Source organism: Pezoporus flaviventris, unplaced genomic scaffold, assembly GCF_033815535.1.
Source record: "Pezoporus flaviventris isolate CSIRO_AGI_PZ_B2104156 unplaced genomic scaffold, CSIRO_AGI_Pfla_v1 ptg000031l, whole genome shotgun sequence".
Taxonomy (NCBI): Eukaryota; Metazoa; Chordata; class Aves; order Psittaciformes; family Psittacidae; genus Pezoporus; species Pezoporus flaviventris.
This window is the reverse complement of record NW_026892579.1, coordinates 28856589-28883724: the sequence shown is the minus strand read 5'-3', so window position 1 is coordinate 28883724 and position 27136 is coordinate 28856589. Positions and strand designations below refer to the sequence as shown.

The 27136-nt window shown below is 37.7% G+C and overlaps 1 protein-coding gene across 3 annotated transcripts in view; it reads right to left on the bottom strand.

Moving 5' to 3' along the window:
* KHDRBS2 (KH RNA binding domain containing, signal transduction associated 2) overlaps nucleotides 1-27136 on the bottom strand; it is a 372356-nt gene that overhangs the window by 285393 nt on the left and 59827 nt on the right. For all 3 annotated transcript variants that reach the window (XR_009744596.1, XR_009744595.1, XM_061460561.1), the window contains exon 2: nucleotides 11681-11808. Coding sequence is in view for 1 of the 3 variants with exons in the window: in XM_061460561.1 (XP_061316545.1) it covers nucleotides 11681-11808 (128 nt within the window). In the remaining 2 variants the exon portion in view is untranslated. The remainder of the gene's footprint in view (nucleotides 1-11680; nucleotides 11809-27136) is intronic.

The window sequence follows — 27136 nt, the reverse complement described above, 5'->3', positions numbered from 1 at the left end:
TTATACATCAGAGTAATAATGAGTGTTATAGAAAGATTTTAATTGAAAATTGCCTAAAATTCAGAAGGGACAGTTAATAGGTAAATTACAACATCTCCTGAGTCCTACACTTGCTGGTTTTCATTACAAGACACTGTGCTGGCTGAAAATCTCATTTCTTAAATAATTAATAAACTCCAGAGGCCATGAAACCAAGTAATGTAAAAGTGAAGTTGTATGTTAGTGAATCGAAATTTATATATTTTCACCAATCAAGTCTTAAAGAGAGTATCTGATATTTGACACACCTGTTATATACAGCTATAGTACCAGACTGAAATAGCCTGTTTTCTTTCTATTTTCCTAGTTATAAAAGTATGGTGTAGACAGTTATTCAGAAAATGAGACACAGCATACTAACTGAAGAAAAGAAATATTTGTCATTTACTCATTCATGCTATAGACTGTATTTTTCAACAGATTTTACATTACTTGTGGTAGGAGAATAAAGGTCTTGGTGCTACAGTTATTTATTTCCAGGTTGAAATTAACTGTTGAAGAGAATATGCTCATGATAAGCTTGAAAAGTAACTTAATGTGCATTATTTTAGGAAAGTAGTTTTGTGCAGATATTTTTGAAGCACAGCAGACTCCACAACATCACTTTTTTTTTCCCTTTCCTTGCTTTAAAAGTCTTTATTCTAGAAAAAATCTATTTTATGCATCCGAAAAATACTCCCACTGCCTTCAGTAATACTAAATAGAGCATTTGAAGATCTAAAATATATACAAGTCTTTGCAATGCCACCACTGAATTCCTAATACGCCATTATTCTCAACCTGTTATACCAACACGTAAGAACCTTTTTCTAATGTCACTTCAAACTGCTTCAAGAGAGATTTCATTTTGACCACCCCAACCCCCAAAACAAACTTTTTTTGTCATAAAGGTCTCCTGATTTGCTTCTTCAGCATACGACATAAACGCAGTCTTCATTTACAAACAGATGCCTACTATGTTACTATTTCTTCTCCTTAAGCATCATATATTTTAAACATGATAAATTAGAAAAAAGTTCCTGTAGGCTACTTATCCAAGCAGCAGTAAAAATTGCTCCCACTGTAATCACTCCCTGTAAAAACAAAAAGCAGCAATGCACGATGCATGCAGAGAATATGATTATGGTCAGCTGGCAACAGAATCTCAGATTTACAGAAAAAGCTTCCTCTTGTTGCTCAGAGTACTTCCAAACTGCCCAGTCTTGTTCTCCTGTGAGAAATGGTGTCTATTTTCGGGATGCCATACCCAAGCCGTACCTGTCATGAACGTACCGTGTACTGGATGAGATGTGTCTGTCAGAGCTATAAAAACAAAATTCAAGAGCGTAATGTAAAAGAACTGGGACATGGACACGTACCCATGACACTATAAATTTTGCATTTTTGTATCTATCAAATTACACTGAACAGAAGAACGCTACTCTGTAAGATGAAGAAGCAGCAGTGGAGTCTCAAAATAACTTCCAGAATTTTATTATATACATCTTTTAGTTCATACATCTATGTCTACTACCCTTACAATAGCATCACACAGCAGTTAAACTACTACACTGGGGAAAAAAAAACAAAACAAAACAAACTGCCTGAAACTGCAGCTTGACTCTTAGCAACACTGAAGTCACTACTGCCAGAGTACTAAAGGATATTCCACATGACAGCTGAAGTTAACGGTGACTAACAGAAAAGACCAAGACCAAGTATAAGTGCTGCTGGTGCACCACCACAGTAACTTGATTTAAAGATCTCTACAACCCTCCTAAGTCTGTTCCAAGCCTTCATTGCAGCAGCTGTAATATGGCTCATATGCCTTTCTTAAATGCATGAACTAGTCCTTTCTACACCCCATCAGTGCATCCCCATCATCCTAGATCAGTAAATCATTTTGTAAGCAAAACTGATTTTTGTTTTCTCACTGTCACAAGAAAAAGCCATATATATATATATATATACACGCCTCTCTGGGGATAAGACAGGGGAGCTGACAGTGGCCCAGCCTTCTCGATACAAGGATATTCGGTTTTACAGTAAAAATGTAAGGACATATTTCCTTTAGAAAAAACAATCTTTTGTCATAAAAGCTAATGTTACATACAGTCTAGTGTGAATTCCTTTTGTTGGTACAGGATAGCACTAGATATGAATAAGCTAGTTTTCCAGCTGGTTCTGGCAACTATACTTGTCTGCTTTCTAGCCAAAGATGACAAAACAGTGCTTTTAGAAAACCTATTTACATATGAACATTTAGCAAGAAATCAGTCATGCTGGAAGAGCCTATTATTCTGTAAGTAAGCTTCTAGTCTAGGTAGCATTTTAACCCAAATCAACCAAGGTAAGTAGCTCAGTAAAAAAAAAACAAAAACAAAACAAAGCAAAAAGTGCTCCTTACTGAGTACCTCCCTCTAAAATTGTACATCATACAGTCTGCAGACATGTGGGTTTGGGAGGATGCAGAGGACATAGCTGAGATGGAATCCTTTCTAGGAGGATCCCTTCTCCCCTTTTCGTTCCCTCTCTGACTGAAGGGGCTCGTTCCACTGTTGTTCCAGCACAACCTTCAGTCAAACTTGACAAGCATGAAAGGGCATTTACAGAATCTTTCGCAGTTTCCAAAGTATTTTAAGGACTGATCGCTTCAGTCAGTGATAAACTCAAAGGCAAACTGTTATCTCAAAAATTACTTCTGGATCACTTTCCCCCAAACATAATCATCTTACTCTGTGGAACCAGTTAATTCATCCCTTATGATCCCATTTGCAGTAAAAATTTCACATGCATAGATGCCTCATTAGCATTCATTTTCTTAGCTGACTAAATAGGCATTTTGAGATTACAGTACTCCTAATACATCAGAAATGGAAATTTTAAAATCATATATTATTTAAAAATAGTCTTGTTTCTTCACTGCACTGAGTATCTGCTATGGAAAGCGATTTGTTTGGCAGTCTTCTCTTACCCACTGTTACATGAAAGTAACCAAGCTTCTGCAACCACTTACATAACAAGGTTTTTCTTAAACTGGTATAACTGTTATTAGTTCCTGTCTCTATTCTGAATGTTACTTTTTGATAATGGGAGAAAACAAAGATTTTTTTATTTTTTTTCCCTTTCTTGATTTCTTTGGATCATACACAGGGTCTCCATATAGACTAAAACCTTAGTAAAGTTATCCTGGACTAAATTAAAGGCTTTTCTAAGTATGCAACAGATAAGGGCACTTTTGGCCTTACACGAATTACCTTCAAATTCACTAATTATTGCTAACAATGAAGATACAAAAGCACTAAAGCTGACCTGAGCTACTCAGCCCACTGAAAAATCCCACTGCAGTTGGCAAACCCCTAGTGAACTCTGACCTACTGCCACTAGATTACTAGAGGGAGACAAAGGGAAAACCTATCAAGAAAACCCAACAAGCTGATTTAAAGATGGTATGTTTTAAGGGGCTACAGTCAAATACTATTTGAAGGTCTTCTACCTGTACAGTCTCTCTAGGCAGCCTGTTCTGCAGCTTCACTGGCCACATGCTGATAAAGTTTCTTTTACCCGATCTGCACATTTCTTGTTTCAAGATATGTCTGCTGTCTCTTATCCTCCCATCACACACCACTGTGAAGAGTTTCCTCAACACCCTCCCCACAGAAACTAGGGAGGCTCTTCTTTCATCCCCTGCAGCCAACTCTTCTGACTTGTTCAGCCAGCTACCTCAGGCTCTCTACACAAGTTAAGTGCTCGAGCCCCTGATGATCTTGGCAGCCTTCCACTGAACTCCAGTTTGTCTATGTCCTTCTTGTATTTGGAGAATTAAGACTGGACATAGGCATGCAGGTAATAATTTTATACTGGCAGCAGATAGACACATTGATTGCCTTATCATCATTCCTTTCCCAGCCTATGTATCCTTCATCTTGAATACAAAGAAAACGTTGGTCCTCCCACTTTTGAGCAGATGGTGTTAACTTGCTTACTAAGCGGATAAATTCAGCACTGTGGAACGCTGATGTGCACCTATCTCTGGCCCTACAGATACAACTGGAATCTATGTATTTGATTTGCAAGCTGGAGCCTAAAGCCTACCAAAACACATCCTTGAAGAGATGTGGAGTGTTTTGGTAACCACTTCCCAGGAAAAAAAACCAACTAATTTTCTCTCTCCATAGAGGGAACTATCATGAGAGGATTTGTAGAGATTCCCTCTTCCCTACATTTCATCCCTCAGGTATAGCTACAAGATAACACATTTTCTGCTCCCATTATCTTACAGAATCTTTTTTTTTTTTAAAAATCTTTTACAGAAGGGAACAGAAATTATCTAAAAAGTAGAAAGCTCTGTATTCTACTTCCCCCCATCATCTCTTCCCTCTAACGATATTACAAACAACATGATGTTAAATGCTCTGAAAGTCATTTTACCTTTTTATGCAAGCATGATTTCTGCAATCTCCAAATATGTGACAAATGTAATTATGCCTGAAAGAAATAAACTACCTCTTCTCACAGAGGCTGGAAGAATACTAAACTGTAATCTGTACTAATGTTAAACTAATAACTATGACACCACTCCTGTCTCTAGAATTGTTAGTGTCAGCGCTTATATTACGTACCCCTCATTTGAGGGGTTTATAACTCTGTTCTACGTGAGTTAGCTACTCTCATGGGATTGCACAACATAGTAACAAAAGAAGAATAGAAAGGAATACAAGAGTTTTGGTGGCTTAGGAAATGAGAGATGCAATCAATGTTCCCACTGACGAGTGGCTAGGATCTGCCGGCATTTGACACTGCTGCTATCAGGTACCACAGCTCTCTTGCTGATCTTTCTACATGTCTCATTTCCTAGTTATGTTATGCTTTCCAGCGTGTCAACTCCTTGGAGCAAGACCAGTTTACATGTTGAGCATGTTGAGTATAAATGGTGTCTCCCACTCAGTTTTGGCCTTTGAGTGGTCTGCGATATGAAATGTTAAAATTATAACTAGTCTGAAAGCCTAGCTTGACATATGCAAGGCCTTACTGCATTCCACCAGAACAGCACAGAGTAAGTCGGTGTAAATCACAAACTGGCAATTTAGTGCCCATTTTTAATTTTAAGTATGAGTTAAATGAAGAAAACAGTAAACACTGCAGGCTGAACTATATATCTACATGCATAAAGATACCCTGTGAAAAATCTTCCAAAAAAAAAAACAAAATCATTTAGAGCAAAAGGGGGGGGGGGGAAGAAGTCCTTTGATGTTGGGAATATTTTTTTGTGCTACTTTTTTTAATTATGTTGCCAATGTTTTAATTACATTGCTAAGGATTTCTACAGCTGTCAAGCTTAAATGAAAGAGAGAAGCAAATCTCTAAAACGTTATCTGGAATACATGTTATTCTCTGCAGTCAGGAACAATTTTATAAATCAATTTCTGAAGAGGTCTGAGCAAAATTTCTCAGCATGACAAAGAGGTTAACTCATGTTGTGGGAGCTGATTTCAACAGCAGTGTTATGAAAACGAATAAATCATTAACAAAAATGGGGACCAATTAAAACCAGGTTACTTTCTGTACCCACTCAAGAGTTTGCAAGATTGGCACAGGCCCAGAAAACACTGGAGGCAGGGTTCATCTCTTGACAGAAAATGTAAGTGCCATGATGGATGAAAAGTCAGGTCCTAAATAAGTCAGAAAAGAAAAATGCACGTGTGATGTTTTATTCATGTATTTTACTGAAAGTACAGCTAAAGTATTTGTCTGAATTTTCCAAATACTTGCTGTCATTAAATGCAGGACAGAAGATATGTATGTATTTTGGGTTCTGGGTACAGCTGGAAATACTGAAAAACTGTACTGAATAGCAGAATCATGTAACTTGTAAGAAAATTTCAAATAAGCGAAATGAGGTTTTCAGGTATGAGAGGCTTTGCTTTTTTCTCTTCAGTTGGAATACTGGAAGACACTGAGAAAAAGAAAAATGAAGATGACTGCTTTTGCACCTTTTCTCTGCTTAAGTATACACACACCTGATTATCAATATTCATAATTAGTTGGGTAGTTCATGCAGAAGTGATTTAAAGCAAATACATCTACAAACATCTATTTATTTGCAGCAAAGAAGTCAACAATACTGAAAAACTAAACTTGAATTTTGAAATATTTCTGCTAGTGTATCTGAAATAAAATTAAATATCAGGATGGAAAATACAGATTAATAGGAAATTTGGTATGAAGCAGCAAAGAAATAGTATACAACTTAAAGAGATACTTTTTCTAATATCTGAGCTGTTTAATTAGGTCTTTCATCACTTCTATCACTTTCACTTGATCAATTTTATTGAAGTATTTTTCAAGAGATTTTTCTGAACCTTAAGTAAAAAAAACACTTTATGTAAATTTTCTGTAATCATTTTCTGCATGTCAGTGGCTCCAGAAACCAGAGATTAAATACTATTAAATTCCAGATTAAACACAGAACATAAACAAGTTTTTGCTGCTATTATTCCTGGTGTTGTGTGGATCAGAGATTGTGGGTGACAATTACAGTTGAATATGAAAATTAAAATGGCCTCAATTAAAAAGGAAGTTTGAATACCCCCATAAATTTATAAACTAAAAAGTGGTATTTTGTCACAAAGATGCATGTTCAGTTACTTCATCAAGACCTGACAGCAGTAGATGTAATTCAAGATATGTGAGAAAACATTCTTTATTTAACCTACTATTCACAGCATCAGTTTAAGTGCAGCACACTTTATCAAAATTAATATTTTGTGCCTTCTATCATTCCATCATTCAGACTTCTTTTCAAAAAATTCAGCTGAAAAACAGAACAGGCATAATATTTAGACTTAGTTTGGCATCAGTCTAAATTTAGAATATTTTCAAGTGTAAAGGCTTTTGTTGTCTTGCATGGGAAGCAAAAATACTGGTAAGGTAGGTAAAATTCCCTGTAATGTAGTCAGTCACTTAGCTCTGTTTATTAGAAAGAGGAAAAGGAAAAAAAAAAAAAAAAAACACAACAGTTCTTCTATTGCAAATACTTATTTCATATAAAATTTGTTTCAAATGCCCTGTAAGAACGTTTTAGTGGAGAGATTCACTCTGGGGTGTAATGTATACAGAAAAATATAGTACTTTGTTGTTCAAATCATCAATAATTTCTGTTTTAATATATCACAGAGATTAAAATAACCTTATGAGATTTTAGCTGAACAAATAAATTTCATTTCAAGTGCAGTGCCTCCAACCTGACATGTTATACACAACATAACCGGTTTTACAATGACTAAGAATGAGAAAGATGAATTCAGTCAAGTCATTCATCATTCAAGGAACCATCATGAGACAGGAAAACAAAGAATATCAAGAACCTGGAATTTAACTTCATTTACAGTATTCATCAACATTAAGTTTCTTCCCCAATAACACATTCTCTGAAACAGTGTCAGCCTTTCAAAAGGTAAGGGGCTGGATTCTATCCTTTTTCTTTTTTTCCCCCCAAAATGTGGTACTTAAACATCCAGGAGGAAGCCAGCAGGAGTTAGGGAGCTCAGCTGCAGCCAAACTGTACTTCTGGATGAGACTGTTATTGCCTATCAGCTCACCCTTTGTGCAGGGAAGAGACTTTATTATACTGCATCCTCTGAATACACAGTGCCTCACAGTTTGCAACTCTACATCATGGAAGACATAGAGAAGAATCAACCTGCTCTTCATCTCTGTCACCCCTACAAGGTCCTGGAAGTTAGCAGCACATGCTTCCAATATTTTATAATTTAATAGCTTTTATTATCTGACAAACCGGTAGAGGGGAAAAAAATAAAATATAATCCTGTACTTAAACTGAGATTTTGTTTTAAAATTTTGTAACTTAATTATTCACTATAGCACCAAATTGTAATTAATTTCATTTACATAATATTGCATAATTATATTTAATATTTATATGATCACATCCTCTTTTATTTATAGAAAAATCTATATTCAATAATCATATAATTAGAAAAATATTAATCATCATCTTTTGCTCAGAAGGCATTGCATTGATTTCTGTCTCTCACTGAAAAATAGAGAGTTTATTATCTCCAGGTGTCATCACCTCCAACTTCAGTAACTGATTAACTTGGAAAAATTTCTTCCTTAATTAATTGCAGTTTGGTTTCTTGGTTGGTTTTTTGTCTAGTTGGCTGTTTTGGTTGTTTGGTTTGTTTTTTTTTTTCCCAGAATGTGCAATTTCCATGTAATTGAAATTTGACAAAATTGGAAATTCTTTATCTTGAATGTAAACTGCCATGAAACTAAATAATTTAGCACTTTGGCTCTAAATTTGTGTTATGTCAACTCCATTAGATTTAGACTGCTTTACCTGTTGACATATCAGAAGAAATACCCAAACTCAGATTTAACAAAATAAGAATTTAATTTCCAGAAAGAACAGCTGGAAATAAATCACTGAATCTATATATTGAAAATGACTTGGATTCCTTCATCTTGAACAAATAGTGGGTTTGCGAGCTAAGGAGGTAATGGGTCAAACCAAAATAACTCTTTTTTGTAATTCATATGAGGAAAAAATGCTTACTGAAAATTCAAGGTTTCCTAGGGAAAAAAGATAAAATCATGACAATACCTGAAGGTGCAAGTGACGCTTGTTTTTGCGTTTTGACCCTAAGCCCATACAGCAACTGACTCTCTGATAGTTAGGTATTACATGCAAACAACAAAGTTGTCCACCAAGCCTCTAAATTATGGGTTCTTTTTTTCAACACGATAACTTCAGACTTTATTTTTCTTCTTTCACAACCCACTCTTTTCCTGCATTTGATATACTTGAAATACAACATGTAACTGATAAATGGCAAAATCTTTATGAACAAGCCCTGGGTATTTTTATGCAAATTTCAAACTGAACAGGTACAAAAGCTAAAAAATGGAATAGTCTGTAACAAACAGTCTGAGTATTTCTGCTGGCTTACCTTGGGTGGAATTCACAGATAGATGAAAGCGGAAAAAAAAAAATAAATTAAATGGCATTATGGGAAAGGAGAAAGCATCACAAAGCACAAGACATGGCATCACTGTTTCAGAAGGAGTTCTAAGGACATTAAAAAGATCTCCTGCAGCTAGAGGAGTGTCTTTAAATGAGATGATGTTTTTACTTAGGCTGCCGAGATTTAAAATAATTAATCTCAGAAAACATCATTACTGAACTCTCAACTAACAGCCTTCCCTCTTTTTAGATCTCTATTTTATAGAAGAGGAGAAGTCTCTATCTTTAACAGAGCTGGTAACATAAGACAGCTGTTGCTAATCACAGACTTTGATTTTATTTTCCTGTTGTCTGCACCAGCAATTTCAGAAATCAGATTACAGGCTTTTGAGTAGAGACTATTTTATAATACTTACTCTGCAACTTCAAGAGCTATTCAGACACTAGAAACCTTTTGCGTTCAGTTAATCTTGTTCAAGACATAAAATTCAGCTTCTGACTCTACAGTTATCATTGAAGGGATCTACCCTCAAGGTCATAATAAACAGGCCTCAGGTTCCTTTGGAGCAATTTGTGTTTCTACGTGTAGTTAAAATAAGAGAAAATATATTTAAAGGATTAGTCTCATGCCTAAACAGAGAGTCTGTAAACCACATAATTTTTTTTTTTATTTATCTGGTCAGAATTTTTTTTTTCCATAATTTTATACTCTTGGACACTTTCTTCAGATTTACAGAACCCTGCTTACCCAAAACCGGCCAAAAAAAGCTTACAGCAAACAATCAATTAAAAATTTAAAATACAGATTTTTAAAAAAGAAATTCCTCTCAGGTGAAATCATACAGCAATTTTCTTACTTGTTTATAACTACAGGTCTGATCTACTGCTTTTATTACCATATTCTGCTAAATATATAAAATTAAGGGGGGGATTGTTTAACCCAATTTCTACTTTTTCATTATTTATAAAACAATATGAAGCACCACTGTGTACTGATTTTGATTATCCTAATATACATAATTCATCAAGAAAAGACAAGACACTAGACCACAGCAATTGGCAGTTTGATACAAATGGCGAATGCAGTCCTTGCAGGATGGTTACTAGATGGTGGCAGGAAACCTGCAGTTCTGGAAATAATTCCATGCCAAGCACAGAAAATACTGCTGGCAAATCAGCTACAGAAACTTTCCAAGAGTGTATTTTGCGCTACTGAATGAGTACTGCATTTCTACTGCACTGACTTTTTTTTTCCCCTTCACTGCTCAAAATCTGTAGAAATGCTTTATATCTTTTATTACTCATTAATATAACAAGCTCATTAAAGTAAATGAAGGTTAATTTAATTGTATTCAGGCACTATATTGTATATATTATTGCATTTATCTTTTAAATAGTTTGTCTTTCATTCTACTATCTTCATGAAATAGTATTCTGAATAATTACCACACTGATGTTATAAAGTTACAGCCCTATTACACTCTTATTAAGAGCTTCAAGTCACCTACAGCATTTACACAAAATACCGTAAATCTAGTCAAAGAACCTCAGGCTATGCAGCAAGAAAGTTAATTCCTCATACCCCTGTGTGCATTTCTAGGTCTTCACCATTTGGATGATTACATTACTTCAGTTTTATATTCACTAGTCAGGAGGTAAATGTCAGATGGAATCACTGAATCTCAGTTTTTTACACCTTTCATTTTGTTTGATAGGCTTTGCACCCATTGTAAGTTACTGCTCTTGATGAAAGTATAAAGCAAAAAGCTGAGGCTATTATCAAGGCTAATGGTGGACCAAATATCGCGATAATAAATCAGTAAGAAGAAAATACTCTGAAGATAAATTGAGATGTTTATATTTCAGTTTGAATACTAATCAAATAACTGTTTAGGTAAAATACAACACTGTACATTTAAAAAAAAAAAAAGAAACACAAACCAAACCCAACATTTTTTGTCTTTCATGTAAAATAAAAACTTAAAACTTCAAAGAAGCTGCTGAATTTGGAGCTCTTCTGCAATAACAAAAAATGATCTCTTTAATCACAGTATGTAGCAGTGACAAGAACAAAGTATGAAGAAATTATAAGGTAGAAAGACATTTAAATTTTATACACAGGGACATACACTGTCAAAAGTCTTAGCTTGTAGTAATCTTGCTACTTTATTTTAAAACTTAATTCACCAGAGAAAATCCCTCAACTCCTGTACAAGGAAGATGTTGACTTTCCAGAGTTTTTGAAGCATTTTCTCTTTATTCTAGAATACTTTTTTAGTTAACTGGACTTTCATGTCCTAAAATGATGGTAGATGTGAAAAAAGCAACTGTGAGAAAACATTTCAACAGCTTGCCTAACCTAAAGACCAGCTACAAAACCTACTTGAAATAAAAAAAAAAAATTATCATTCACTTCAATGGCTTTTCTGAAAGGCCCTGAAACAGAAATCAGAACATGTAACAGGTAATAACAGGCTTTTCTGAAAGGCCCTGAAACAGAAATCAGAACATGTAACAGGTAATAACAGGTAAATTCACAGAGCAGCTTCATTTCAAGTTTGTTTATTTTTAATATCATGAAGCCTGAATGCTAAGAGTCGATAGACTGGTTAAGCCTATGACTTTTATGGTTCTATTAGAAACATTAAACTTGTGTTAAGACTCTATTTACAGTACCTTAGGATATTGTTTGACAGGGATCAGAACTCTTTCTGACAGCTTTATGTTTTTGTTGCTGATAACATCGAGATATTTCTTTTCTTCATCTTCCTTCTTGCCTTCAGAACCCTGAAATTTTTCAATTTCTGAAAAATATTAAAAGAGAGAAATCAGTGACAAGGTATTTGTCATTGCCAGAAACTTTAAACATACACATTATAATATAGACTGTGCTCTGCACACCTGTGCTGTTTGCACTCATGTGACATGCACTGTTGTCTTTGGTAAACCTGGACTGCCAACTCTGTCTCTCAGAACTGGTGACAGTCCACAGGTCATACTCCTCAACTAATTCTTCTCCAGCTGAAACTGCAGGCAAATGATCTCAGTGGGAGCAGGACAAGATGAGACTTACAATTCCATTCATCTTTTAAAGTCTAAGACTTTTAAAAGACTTCACCTAAGACTTTTGAAGTGTTTTAAAGACTATTACATCACCACAGCTTCATACTCTTTTTGTAACTGTGATCTACCAGAATTAAGCTAGATTCCACTACAATGGCTAACAGTAAGTGAGGGTAGTAAAAAACTGAAGAATCATCTTGTCATTACTGAGTTTCCATTCAAATGCTTCTGAATTATTTAAAGGTTGTACAAAATAAGATAACAAAGTTAATTCTTGCATAAAACAATTCTTCATTAAAGAAATGCAGTAAGTAGTCATTCTATATATAGTATTGATGGTATGCAAGACATTCAATGGAATTTACAAAAACAGCCTCAAAATATATTCAACTTGAATAATTTGAGTTGTTTATTCCCTAAAGCTCTATAAGCAATGGAGTGTAACAAACAATTCAATTTATTACCTTGCAAAGAATAAAAGAATATCTAATACAGTACATAGAGCTTCCTGACAGTACAGGTACTACCGAAAAAGCTGCATTTGCAGCAGTATCATTACTGACAGCAAAGAAAATAGCAATGTTTATAATTAGTTAATTATAACTGAATTATAGCTGAAAAGGGACAGCTGTGGGTCTTAGAAACATACATTTTTAAGGCCCAGAAAGCAAACATGGAGCAACACAGCAGCAGCAATATGTATCACATATACAGGTTTCTTTGACTTACAACAAGCATAAGGAAAAATGTACATAAGAGAACAGCCCGTATCATAATTTGTTCATAGATGTTTATGCTACCTATTCTAAATCAAATTATTTAAAGCTTTCACCAGCAGACACCTCTAGAATGCCACAAGCTCTTTTAAAACTTCTCAGAGAACACACCTAGAACTCAAGATACACCCACATTCAGTGGAAGAGAGCAATGTGAAAAGCAGCAAGCATCAATTAGGCACGAGCTTACAAAAGCAATATTCTGCAGTAAAATACTCACTTAGGCCAGGTTTAATAGAGAGGAATTCCTTTTAAAAGAGCTCCAACACAATTATACAAAGGTTTGTGCTATGGGGGTGCTGAGGGGAGAGACAAATGTGAACAAAAGAGGGGAAAAGTGCTGCAAGTGCAGTAAGTACTGGAATGAAATGAAGGCATATCTCAGGTGCATGGGGAACACTAGTGAGATAATTTTCGAAGACAAGTAGGGAAAGTGTATTTATTTCTACACATACATTAAACTAGAATCATAGAATCATTTAATTTGGAACAGACCTTTAAGATCATCGAGTCATACTGTTAACCTCATCAGACATCATCTGGTCCAACCTCCCCTGCTGGAGCAGAGCTACCTATAGTGACAGTGGCCTAGGACCACAACCAGACAGCTTTCTAGCATCTCCAAGGAGGAAAACTCCACAAGCACCCTGGGCAACCTCTGCCAGTGCACAGTCACCCTGACAGTAAAAAAGGGTTTCACGATGTTCAAAACTGATCTTCAGCACTCACCAGACTTGTAGCTGTAAAATTCTGTAAATACTGTCAGCCTGTTTATGACTTTTGTAAATGGAATAGCTTCTTCCTTCACTGACTTAGCATAAAATGGAATACCTGAGTAGCTCTTTACTTTTTCAAAACTATCTGCTTTACTCTTACAGTGCCAATAAAATGATGTTAATTACAGTTCACTTCAAAGTACTTGACACCGATTACAAAACTTCTGTCATGAATCTAGCTTTTCCATTAAAATTAGGCTTTCCACAGTAAAAACATCTTTTTGCTACGCTCAGAGTCATGTCAAAACTCATCAAAAAATAATGTTCTCCTCGTCAGCCTGTCCAACCTACCAAAAAATGAAATCTACACATCCCTTTATGCTATACAGGAATTATATAAGCCCACCCTGTGTCTTACTGCAGTGGATTGACTCTGGCTGGACACCAGGTGCCCACAAAAGCCACTCTATCACTCATCTTCTCAGGTGGACAGGAGAGAGGAAATACAACAAAAAAAGCTCATGGGTTGAGATAAGAACAGGGAGAGATCACTCAGCAACTACCGTTATGGGCAAAGCACTCAACCTCTTCTTCCCAGGCTCAACTTTACTCCCAAATTCTCCGCCTCCTCCCCCCAGGCAGCACAGGGGAATGGGGGTTGTGGTCAGTCATCACACATTGTCTCGGCTGGTCCTTCCTCACACTCTTCCCTTGCTCCAGTGTGCTGTCCCCCCCCCATGTGAGACAGTCCTCCACAAGCTGATCCAACGTGTGTCCTTCCCATGGCTGCAGTTCTTCACAGACTGCTCTGGTGTGGGATCCTCCACAGGCTGCAGGTGGAGATCGGCTTCATCATGGACATCCATGGGCTGCCAGGGACAGCCTGCCTCACCACGGGCTGCATGGGAATCTCTGCTCTGTCACCTGGAGCAATTCCTGCCCTCCTTCTGCACTGCCCTTGGTGTCTGCAGGGCTTTTTCTGATACATACTCCCACTCTTCTCTCTGGCTGCAATTGCTCCTGTGTAGTAACTTTCTTACCCTTCTTAAACATGCTATCCCAGAGGCGCTACAACAGTCAGTGATGGGCCTGACCTTGGCCAGAGGCAGGCTCATTTTGGAGCCAGTCTTGTATTTTCATTTTGTTCGAGACTATGTGCAAGTTTTGGAACAGAAGTGATGTCTTTGCTCAAGTTAATGGATGACTATTTCAACTATGCTTTTCAGACATTACTAGTATGTGAAGTGTGAGACATCCTGTAGGACTTTTAACTGGTTTCACTCCAACGTTTAACTCACTGCAGCCCTCATGCTTCTGTTTTGTTTGTTCGTTTTCATTGCAGTCACTTATAAATCCCCGGAAGGCAAGTGAGAAATAAAAGGAAAAGAAAACATAAAATGAAAAAGCGATGGTAGCCTCATGGATGAAAGACTCCCATTAGACAAATCTGAATGTTCATGAGCATATAGAAACATTCAAATCTTCCCACATCAGGCAACCTGGATGTGATTTGAGTCATCAAATCACAGAATGGTTGTGGTAGGGAGGGACTCTAGAGCTCATCTGGTCCAACCCCCCCTGCGGAAACATTTCTGCCATGGTAGCAGCAACACCAATGGCTTATTTTGTCTTTTATAATTAAAGGTCATTAAAAAGCTACACAGTTGCAATCCTGAATGCCTACAATGATGCTAAAATCACAAAATCCCCATGTATGTTTTCAATCAGCAAATACTCAAAACATACATGAAAGTTGGTATCTGTCTAAGGTGTTTCAGTTTTAAATGAAAGCAGGGCTGCTGGATTTTGTGCGGGGGGGGGGGGGAAGAAAAAAAAAAACAAAACCAAAACAAAAAAAAACCCACCCAAACCCCCCCAAAAGTAGATGGCCCAATAAAAACACTTGTACAAATTAAATTTGTAAGAAACATCCTCAGAGGTGTCCAGTCACAAAAAGGACATCCAAACCCCTAAGGATAGGCAATTTAGAAGTAAAACCACTCAGCGTCTAATGAAAATTGGGAGGGGTCATTAGGACAGCACAGTCAGCCACAGGCTCTGAAAAGTTAGCCAGCAGCTCACCTTATTCACCCAGAAACACATGCATCTGCTAACAACATTCCTCCACTACACATACACATACACATACTCACCAGCTCACACAGCTCATTGGGATGATTCAGAGAGGATAATGGAGTAATTCCTATTACAACTGACACAGATAAAGCAATACCTCCACTAGTGATGAGCTTAACACCTGTACGAAAACTGTGGGTCAAATCTACTATCTATGCCACCTGTTGTAGATAGGTATGGACTGAATTTGTCTACACATGCTCTGTGAGGAGAGGCTGAGGGAACTGGACTTGTTTATTGTCGATAAGAGACAGCTTTGGGGAACCTAACAGCAGCTCCTCCATCCCTATGGGATGACAGGCTCTTCATAGCAGTGTGTAATGGGGATGAGAGACAACACGTAAAGATAAAATAAGAAAGGTTTGGACTGGGTATAAGGAAAAATTTCCTCACCTTGAGGAAAGCCCAGCAGTGCTGCAGATGATATGCCATCTCCTCCTCCAGAGGCTTTCAAGACCCACTTGGATAAATCTCTAAATGACCCAGTCTGACCCCATAGCTGGCCCTGCTTTGAGAAGGACATTGGACTAGAGACCTCCTGAGGTCACTTCACATCTGAACTATCCTATGATCCTGTAAATGCAATACCTTTCAGACCTGTATTGTTTGTCAAATTTTCCTGAACTTCTCCAAAATACTTAAATGTTATTGCAGATACAGTTAGAAAAGGACATAGAAACAGCATGACTGCATAAGCCCCACGTCCTCAGGAAACCTTTTTAACAAAATGTAATAATTTAGGCATTAAAGAAGTAAAAGATACAAAGAACTGATTGACTAAAACCCAAAGAGAATTAACAAGAAAACAAAAATGAAAGTTCATTGCTGGCAGCTGCTGTATTGCTAGAACTACAACATGCAGTTCACTAAGTAGCTGAACTCAGTACAGTTCTCCCATCTTACCTCTTACCTTCAGAGCAGCTTAGACAGTATTATTAATATGCCATCAGTTAAATGAAAGGTAAACTTGAAAGTTGCGGATATATTTTTATTTACTCCTGTGTTTCTTTCTTCTGAAAAAGAAACTACTCAGAAGAAGAGGAAGTAGAGAGCATTAAGATTTATTCAGACCAGAAAAAAAAAAAAAAAAGAAAGCAAAAAGCACCAAAAATATCAAAAGTGTATTTTTTTTTTTTTTAACGTAACTTTAGGTGTCCTTGAATTAAACATCCTAGAAAACTGTGTTGCTATGCTGTGTAAGAACAAGAAAGCAGTTCTTTGTCAACAAAGCTTCCACTGTGTTAAACTCCATTCAAGAAGGCACTTCAAGACATGCTGAAGTGCTCTTCTGGATTAATCTGAAAACATCAGTGCTGTGCTACATAGTGCATGGTGCGGAACAGATAAGTAAGGCTGAAAGATGAATCAATCAATGAAGTTGTAGGTAAGTACCCCCAGGGAGATATTCATTACCTATCCCTGACTATCTGAAAGCTGATGATACTCTTGAAAGGGTGGTTCTGCCGACCTGAAGCAACTCGCAGAAAGCAAGTTTTTCCATCTCTTCACAGCTTCTAGAAAGGAGGAAATATATTCTTTTTCTCTGTTCAGACCTAGAACTTACTAGTGATAAAATGTCTGTTACTCTGCCCTCAGAGCAAGAGAGAGAGATTAACAGCTGGCAATATTACTTAGCCTTTTTGTGTTTTTTCTGTACTGTGAAGTAGAACAGCTACAGAAGACTAACATCCGGAAGTAGAAAGTATTGAAAATTATGAAAAGATGCCACTTACTGAAGCGAAGAACCAGTATAAAATGTTGCTTGGAGTTGACTCTTCTCACTGACCTCTCATTTTTTCTGCTAGCAATGCCACTAATGTGAACTTCTGTTCACACAGTTATCAAAGTATCTGAAAGGAGTTTACAAACCTTCAAAACAGTAGTTTCCATTCAGGATGTGATTCCAGATCTCAAAGTCAACTGTACTTGAAAGTCTGACAGTTAAGTTCACTGGGGAAAAGAGGATGAAACCCCAAGTAAATGTGAGGAATTGCTGAGAGGTGGAAGAGATTTTAGAGTGCCTTAGAACATGACCTTTGCTTCTCAATGTGCTTCTGTCAGCATATGGAAAATACTGGCTCTGTGTACACATACTCTGATATAAATTGAATAGTTACACATAAATACACTTGTTATTTATAACTGATAAAAAAGCATGAAAAAAGGAAACCAAAGACTCAGTGTTGGTATATATATATATATATATATATGATCATATTGATTGCATTTATCTGCCTACAATGACATTCTCTTTTAAACATTTATTGCTTCATGAAAAAGAGTTCATTTACAGAAAAGTTATCCAGGTGCTTATTGATACTATATAACTAACGTACACATTAAGTTTGTTTCTGGCAAGTGTCAAGTTTAATGATGTTCAGGTATTTACGAAGCGTTACCAGGATTTCATAATTCCTGTCACAATGGAAGATTACTGATCTGCTTCCATTGAAGTACATTTTCATTTACCTTATTTCAGACTGAGAGCAACAACTACAAATAATACCTTTTGGATAAATTGGCATTTTAATTAAGGACTAAACTAGTGATATCCAACAGCAGAAAGGCATGTAAGCCTTCATTCACAAACCCACTGGAGAGCATATATTTGCTCTCAGCCTCCACTTGGAAGTCTTTACAAACAGATCCCTACTCCAGAGGATCAGCGATGTACACTAAAAGATGATCAACCTCCCCATACTGCCTCTTCAGAGGAAACTGTCAGCAAAATCAAAAAATACTGCTGCTGTTATGCAGCAACATAAATTCACACACTTCTAAATGTACAGTGAAAACTGACGAAGCTGTAGTGGAGAAAACGAGCAAATTTAAGATATTTTAGTAATCTGTAGAGATTTTTATTGTATAGTCTCCTGTGACTTTTTCTGCAGAATTTTCAACAAATTTGACAGAACACACTCATGCCCCCACCACACTCATTAGTTTTTCCTCATCTGTGCTACTCTTCATGCCATGTTTAATCACTGACCGCTAAAATACTAGCTGCTGACATGACAGGGGGCATGCCAATGTGCCAATGGTTGGGCCATTGTAGCACTCCTGTCCAGTTTAATGGAACAGCCATAACGTAAGGATACAGAAACAGCCCAGTAATCATGTCAGAAGTAGGAACAAGTACAGACAGGTTTAGAAACTACAGATTAGTTTTAGTTAACTGACACCAAGTGTTTTTGGCTACTATTTATTTATGCAGGAAAGAGCACTTGGCAACTGAGGCAAGGTGAGAGCCATTCTTATGACTGAATATAAACCAAGTATCCACACACTCTTCAACAAAAAGTAGGACATCCAAGTCCAGCCTGGAAATAGGAGTCTCTATGGCAAATTTAGAAAAGAAAATTTCAAGTAAGAGAACTTGTATTCATAGGAAAGAAAACATGTTAGCACCAGGTAATGTAATTTCATCACTGCAGATTGACACAAGGAAGCAGAACTCATCCTAGAGGGGTATTACAACCTGATATTGCAGCAAACAAGATGCATGTTTTTCACAGGCTTATCAGCTTGCCTTGAGACTACTTGTTTGCATTGTAGAGGCCATAACAATACATTAAGAAGTACAGATGTCAAGGAGACTTGTTTCATTTCCTGTAAATATCCTTCAATTCCTCCAACTACTTTTCTATGAACCAATTTTAAAAGGTGAAGAAAACTTGTCTGAACCTGCCTGCAATCCACTTTGTCACTGCTGAACAGGCAAGTCTGTTACCTTGTCAGAGGGAAGACAGGGTACTGTTTTCAAATAATATGAGTACCGTGTATGCTCCTGGCATGTATCTAGAAATCAATGATGCGAAGTCTCTTTTTCCTTTACTTCTTATTCAGTAAAAAAAAAACAAACCCACAAAACCTTTGAGGGTTAAGATCCATGTCAGCAGCTGTACTAACCAGACAGTATGGATTCACATGCCAAGAATTCACGCATCACAAGCAAGCTCACGCATGAAGACTAGATTTTTTTTAGATAAAACTAAATCCAGAGTAAGCAGGAGTGCCGATAGTCAGAAAACTTGGCAAGAAACCCAAGAAGCACCCAACAGCAATGAAACCTGTTTATGATGAATCTACATAGCTGCCAATTTGCTACAGTCTAATATTGAGTTTGAACCCTTGCTGAGCCCTTACACAAGTGGATATCCACAAACGATACTTGGGCATTATACTCCTAGCTCCAGCTGTCTGGAAGACCTCACACTGGCATAAAGTGGCCAAGTACTGCTTTTTCACCCTGTCAAAAAGAGGCATTTCTTGTTCTCAACTCCAAAGTGCTGCAGCTGTAACAGCAATGTCTCCTAAAACCAAATATATTCTCAGCTCCCAAGCACAGCTTTTCATCATTTAAAGTCAAATTCAAAGTAATAGCACCCATTTTCAAGGTACTTCCTAGCCTGAGTTCCAGGGTACATTAAAGCTTTAAAGTCTATGCCAGATCCAGGGAGAAGTCAGTTTACTCCTCAGGCACAGTGCAACTCACTATATTATCAGTTTTGAAAAGACTGGGCTTAGCTCTGTGGGAAACAACTTTTTTTTTTCCCGAGAGCCAGTCATTCCAGAAGTCTAAGGTCTTCTATGACTCTTTTCTAAATATCTGACCCCATGCATTGCTTTTACCTTGTTGTCATTACTACGGATATATGGTAAAAAGAGAATTACAAATTAATTTCAGTTTCCTTTAGGTTTGTGAACAGTATCTTTCATTACCTGTCTTTGTATGTGATATCCTTATTTCTTCTTTCTCCCAGATCTCTCAATTGTTTAGGTGGACAAGTAGACAGCAGATATTTTGACTGACTCAGGGTTTAGTTTAAGCATTCGTTTGCTGCCCTTCATAATGGATGTGGGTCTGAGCTACCATGCTCTGTCTACACACAGCTGCTATTTAGAGTATCTCCTCTAGACACAATGACCAGACTTCCTTCTTAACATGTTAGAACTTCACGTGTTTGGATTTTTACCCTTATATGGATGTAAGCTTGAAATTAGGCATGTTAAAAAATTACATGGGGACAAAGAGCCTGGCAGACAAACAGACCACTTAACTGTACAAGTATTTCCTTGGAAATTTCTCCTTTAAATGACCATAAAAGACATTTCAATACTCTTGTTTTTCCCCTAGGACTTGAGAATACTAAATACCTTAAAAATGCATAAGTACAGGTTGTATGAACGGGAGGGAATGTAAAAAAATTATATTTGATCTAGGAGGCCATAGGCTGCCATTATGCATGCTCTTCATTACCTTTCTCAGGTAACAGGATATCTGTATTTAAACTGCTTAGTGAATAACATACAGCATCCAGGTAAGACATTATGAAATCTATATGAATATTTGTATAGAACACGATAAAGAACTACAAAAGAACTCAGAAAATTAAGTAAACGGAGACATTAAATTTCAGCTGAAGAGCAATATTTTTCAGCCTATTTGTTTTCACCAATACAAATCCAGTGTATGCCCTGCTTTCTTTAGAAGCAATTCTTTCCTCCAGTAAAGGTAGCTGGCAGGTAAGCCTTTGATTGTAAGCATGTGAAAGAACTGCCATGCTTAGAATTGTCAAGCTAATGAAAATGCTCGTTATAGCTCTGTGTATCTGGTAACATCTTTATCCCTTTCTGTCTCTTCCAGTTTATATGTCACCTTCCTGAATTACCTCACTATTACTGTTCATTAACAGACATACAAAGAAGTCATTCTGCTGAGATCTTTTTTTCCAGCACACTGACAAAACAGTAGTGAGGTCTCTAAGGGTGGCCAGATTTGAGAACTGTCCTGCTTCACAGCAAACATCATGCCCAGATGAAAAAGCTCATGCTGCTGCAGCTTGCATATCATGAAATATTTAATAAACAGGGAAAATGCAATTCATAATGAAAATGTTAAAGGAAATCACTCAGTTTGCCTGCATCTTATGTCTCAGACTAACAAGCCTTTCATCTTGTTACACGCCTGCCATTGACAATCTCAGCAGCTGGTAAAAAGAAACATCTGTCAATCTGTTCCTCTTCTTAATGGTGCAAAAGACAAAGAATTTGAGCAAACTTGCACTGACTCAAGTACGCTGAAGAGTTTGTCAGTTGTCTTGATTAGCACCAGAAACAGCCTCTCAAGTTCAGAAAATGCCATGGGCTCATTCTCAAAAAAAGAAGAAAATTTCCAGGAGCACACCATGTTGCAAGACTATCTGTTCCACTGCAGTTGTTTAAGTGCTGAAAGAGCTGGCAAAAGGGCTTGCTAAGCCACTCTCCATCATCTATCAGCAGTTCAAATCTAGTGGGCAGATCCCAACATGACACCTCTCTACAAAAAGGGAGGGAAGGAAGGAAGGAAGGCCCTGGAAACTACAGGCCTGTCAGCCTGACCCCAGTACCAGGGAACGTCATGGAGCAGATAATCCTAAGCTAGATCATAAAGCACACATGGGAGGAGGGATCAGGACCAGTCAGCATGGGTTCATGAAGGACAGGTCCTGCTTGACCAGCCTGATGTATGATAAGGTGACCCACCTGGCTGATGTGGGAAAGGCTGTGGACATTGTCTGTTTGGACTTAAGTAAAGCATTTGGCACTCTCTCCCCCCGCTTTCTCCTGGACAAATTGGCTGCTCATGGCCTGGATACATAGATACTTTGCTGGTTTGGAAACTGGCCAAGTTGAAACTGAGCCCAAGAGTGGTGGTAAATGGTATCACATCTAGTTGGCAAACAATCATTAGTGGTGCTCCTCACAGCTCAGTGTTAGAGCCAGTGTTGTTTAATATCTTCACTGATCATCTGGATGAAAGAATCGAGTGCACCCTCAGTAAATCTGTGGATGACACCGAGTTGGCTTGGAGTGTTGATCTGCTGGAGGGTAGGAAGGCTCTACAGAGGGATTTGCATAGGCTGGATTGATGGGCTGTGGCCAGTGCTATGAGGCTCAACAAGGCAAAGCGCCAGGTCCTGCATTTGGGCCACAACCTCATGCAGTGCTACAGGCTTGGGGAAGAGTGGCTGCAAACATGTTCAGTGGAAAAGCACCTGGGGGTGCTGACTGGTGGCTGAACATGAACCAGCTTGTGCCCAGGCAGCCAAGAACACCAGCGGCATCCTGGCTTGTATCAGAAATGGTGTGGCCAAGCAGGGCCAGGGCAGTGATCATCTCCCTGTACTCAGCACTGGTGAGGCTGCACCTCGAATCCTGTGTTCAGTTTTGGGCCCCTCACTACAAGAAAGACATTGAGGTGCTGGAGCAGGTCCAGAGAAGGGCAACAAAGCTGGTGAAGGGTCTGGAGCACAAGTCTGATGAGGAACAGCTGAGGGACCTGGGGTGGTTTAGTCTAGACAAGAGAAGGCTCAGGGAAGGACCTTATCACTCTCTGCAGCTATGTGAAAGCAGGCTGTAGTGAGGTGTGAGACAGTGTCTCCTCCCAAGTAACAAGTGATAGGACAAGAGGTAAGGGCCTCAAGCTGCCCCTGGGGGGTTTACATTGGGTATTAAGAAAAATCTCTTCACAGAGAGGATGCTCAGGCATTGGAACAGGCTGCCCAGGGCAGTGGTGGAATCACCATCCCTGTAGGTGTTAAAAAAAACATGTAGATAAGGCCCACAGTGACAAGAGTTAGTGATGGTCTTGGCAGTCTTGGGGTAATGGCTGGACTTGATGACCCTAAAAGTCTTTTCCAACCTAGCTGATTCTATGATTCTACGAAAACAGATCTGCTCAGGCTCAGCCCAACATAAGAACTGTACTTGGATACTGAGCTAATAATGAAATCAGTATTTTTGTGGAAGTGTTTCTTTTCTCAACAAATTTAACCATTTTATACAAAGAGTACTCCATCGGGACTTGGTATGTATATTGCTGGGGCTTTTTTAATGCTGATAAAAGTCATACAGCTTTCCCTTTGTTTTAGAACAGATACCACCAATAACAATAGCTGACAGCACTCCCAAATCCATCATTTCATTTTTATGCAGTAATGAAAACAGAAGAGAGATTTTTGTTTCCATCAGAAAACATCCAGCAGTCTTAGTACTGGAAAGGTAAAATTGCTGATAATCGCTGGGAGCATGTCACTTCTTGCACACACACATCATTATGGCTGTCCAGCCAGATGACTGAGAATATTAATGTTCATTTTAGAAGTACTTGTTAAGAAGGATGATCTGAGAAAAAATACGTGTCTTTACACACATGTACAAAAACAGAACGTACAAGTGTCACAATTTAAGCCCAGCCAGTAACTCAACACCATGCAGCCACTCACTCACATCCCCACCATGGGATCAGGAAAACTGAAAGAATATTAAGAGAAAAATAACTAAATTGTGTGTGTGTGTGTGTGTGTTTCTTTTTCCCTTTTTTTTTTTTGGGGGTGGTATTTTTGGTTTTGTTTTTTTAAGAGAGGGGTAGGATAGACAAGATACAAAGTGGCACTGACACTTTGTTTTTCTTCTGGTTGGTTTGTTTTTTCAGAAGCCTCCAATTGTTTAAAAACCTTTCTTGACTTACAAGACTATTTAATTCTCAAAATCTACATGAAGCACTCAGACAGCTTGCTGATTATTGTACAAGAGAAGGCATTAGACAATAGATACAGCTTCATTTGCATTATAAAATGTTTCTGGAAAACCAGAAACCCAGGATGAAGCTTGAAGGCAAGCAATCTGAGAATCTGGAGAGAAAGGTGTCAGAACATGGCCATGAGACACATTCAAGGAAACAGGAAGCAGAAAAAAAAACAAGAAAAGAGATGAGAGCATCATTCTAGGTAATAGGAAAAAAAAAAAAAAAAAGAGAGAGGAAAGGCAAAAGTTCATGTCATACTCCATCAATCACCTGTTTGAAGACAACAATTTATCAGGCAGGACATGAGAAATCAAGGTAACAGATCTGAAGACTCTACCTGAGGGGGCAAAGAAGCAGAGATATCAAAAAGAGGAGAAACGGAAATGTTTCTGAACAGGAGCTAAAAAAAAAATGGGCAAACATAGACCCTCCCACTGATTAACCATGCTGAACTCTTACTGTTAAATATTAATTTATGCTTTCTATATAAAAATACATATATTTATATGAAATGTTTATATACACACTAACTTTTGTCTCTGTGAGCTAAATTTAACTTGGTAGCAAACCTTGCTTCTTACTCAATATTCATATGTTTAAATGGTGCCTTTAGATCTAAAATTGACACTACGGAGAAAAAGGTGAGGCTGGCAATTCTCAGGCATCAAAGTGGAAACCACCAGACGTTCCAGAGCCTGGCAATTCTTCCTGCCTCCTGGAAGGATGAGGACACACAGGACAACTGTGACAGAGCGTGTACCCTCAGGTGCACCAACTAGTAGGAATGACGGTGGAGGGGATGTGAATGGGCACTGAAAAGCCTATTTTCTTCCACATGAGCCCAAACTACTACAAAAAAGCAGAAGTGTAGGAGTTAGTTTTGTAATACAAGCTAACCAATGCTCTCTTCAAATCACAAAATCCCTGAGTGTCAAGGAGTATCCTGTGAACTTGAAATTGACCAACCATACAACCCAATGGACAGAATGAACCTGGCAGGACTCACTAGCACTCCTCCAGACAATTTTGGGGCACTGCTAAAGAGCCTTCTATCCAAGATCTGGGACTAATCACAATAAAAAGTCTGCACGCACCCTCTCTTTTGGAGGGCAGGGGACATTAATAGCATGGATGTACCAATTTTCACACCACTTGGTTTCAGTACCAAAGAACAGTCCCAGGTATACTTAATATACTTATGCAGACCTTATCTTATGCCTGCATGGATCAGAGCCTGGTGTATTAAGAACATTTAGTGATTCTCAAGTTTATTCCAGGTTTGGGTATTTTTTTTAACTGAATATAATAGGTGGGGTTAAGATTAGGTCATATTTGCCTTTTGCCTGTGGACATGTAATTTCCTTAATAGACTCTCCTTAGGGGCTTTATGAAGGTGTAAAAACAAAGAATAAAACCTGAGAGGTAATTTGTATGTTTTATCTATTCTTGCTGCTAGTCTTTGCAGATTCTCAAAAACAGCTCTAATATCTCAGGGATGGGGGAAGAAAGGGCAAAGCAGCAAAGCTTTGGAGAAGAAAGCCTGCAGTACACAGCCTGGTTAGTGTTACTCCAAAGCAGCCTTACCTGATAAAGGAAGCTTTAGCAGATAAATGAAATGAGGGTATAAAGATCAGGTCCTGCAAGGAACTTGCCAAAGGCAGAACTAAACAAAAACAATCAATTATATCATATTATATCCTTCATATAAATGAAGTTTAAGCATAGGCTACATGTTGAATGCCACAGTGGTATTTGCTAGTGAATCCTAGGAAGCCCAAGGCATAAGTCAAGCAAGGTCAAGCTAAACTGTCTCAGCAATTCAGATAAACATCACACTTTAAAATACTTCTGCAAATGAAATTGCACAGACAGACATGAAATAAATTTTTCATAGAATTAATTTCAGCTTTTAGAGGAAAAAAAAAAAAATCATATGGCATTACATTTGAGTCCGTACATCTATCTACCAGTAGTGTAGAACAGTGCAGGAAAAACACATCATTCTGTAATCAAACCAAAAGAAGTATCAACAACTTGCTAATAGAAAATATTCTTTGAATGGCACATCAAAATTCAGATTTTGGAACCTCAACATGCAAATAAGTGACATGGAACAATAATAAGCTTGTTATTCTTTCTGCATTCTTTTCTTGCTTTTCTGCCTAGAAATTGATGCTCTAACATGAAGACTCCAGTGACTTAGCCTTCATTAATCAAAAGATGTATGCTGCTCTATTTCAAAAGATGTATGCTGCTACAGCAAACATCTTTACCAATTAAAACTGCAGCACACAAATCGAAGGCTGGGCTATTGTTATAATAGAAAGACAGATTCCAGTATGTGCAAACAAAAGTGGTGTAATTATTCATGTAGTTAACTGAAAAATCTTGGAATAATGTAACTTTTCATAAGTAGTTGCCTGGCTATCTGCCAAGAGGAAATGGAAAATTTGCAGATTTACCTTTTTGTTCTATAGCATATTTTGGTTGTTGTCTATACTCTTCTATTAATCATCTCTTCCTCACACCGTATGGAAAACATTTCCTACAGACAAATTCCATGGATTTGAAAAGAAATGTTTCAGAAGAAACTATACTCCTTATTAAAGGAGAAGTATCTGAGAAAGCTCTGTGTAGGTGACCACAGAAACATTTAGCTGACAAATTATAAGCAGTGCAGAATAGGGTAAACAAAAGACATCATCAAACTGGAGCAGAATCTTTTACTTGTGTGACAGCAGCCATTAAGATTGCAACTGGTTGCCATTGGCATCAGCACAAAACATGCTGTGAAAATATACTACATTAAATACAAATATAAAAACACAGTGCGAACAGATACGTTCTAAAACCATGATATTTAAGAAAAAAT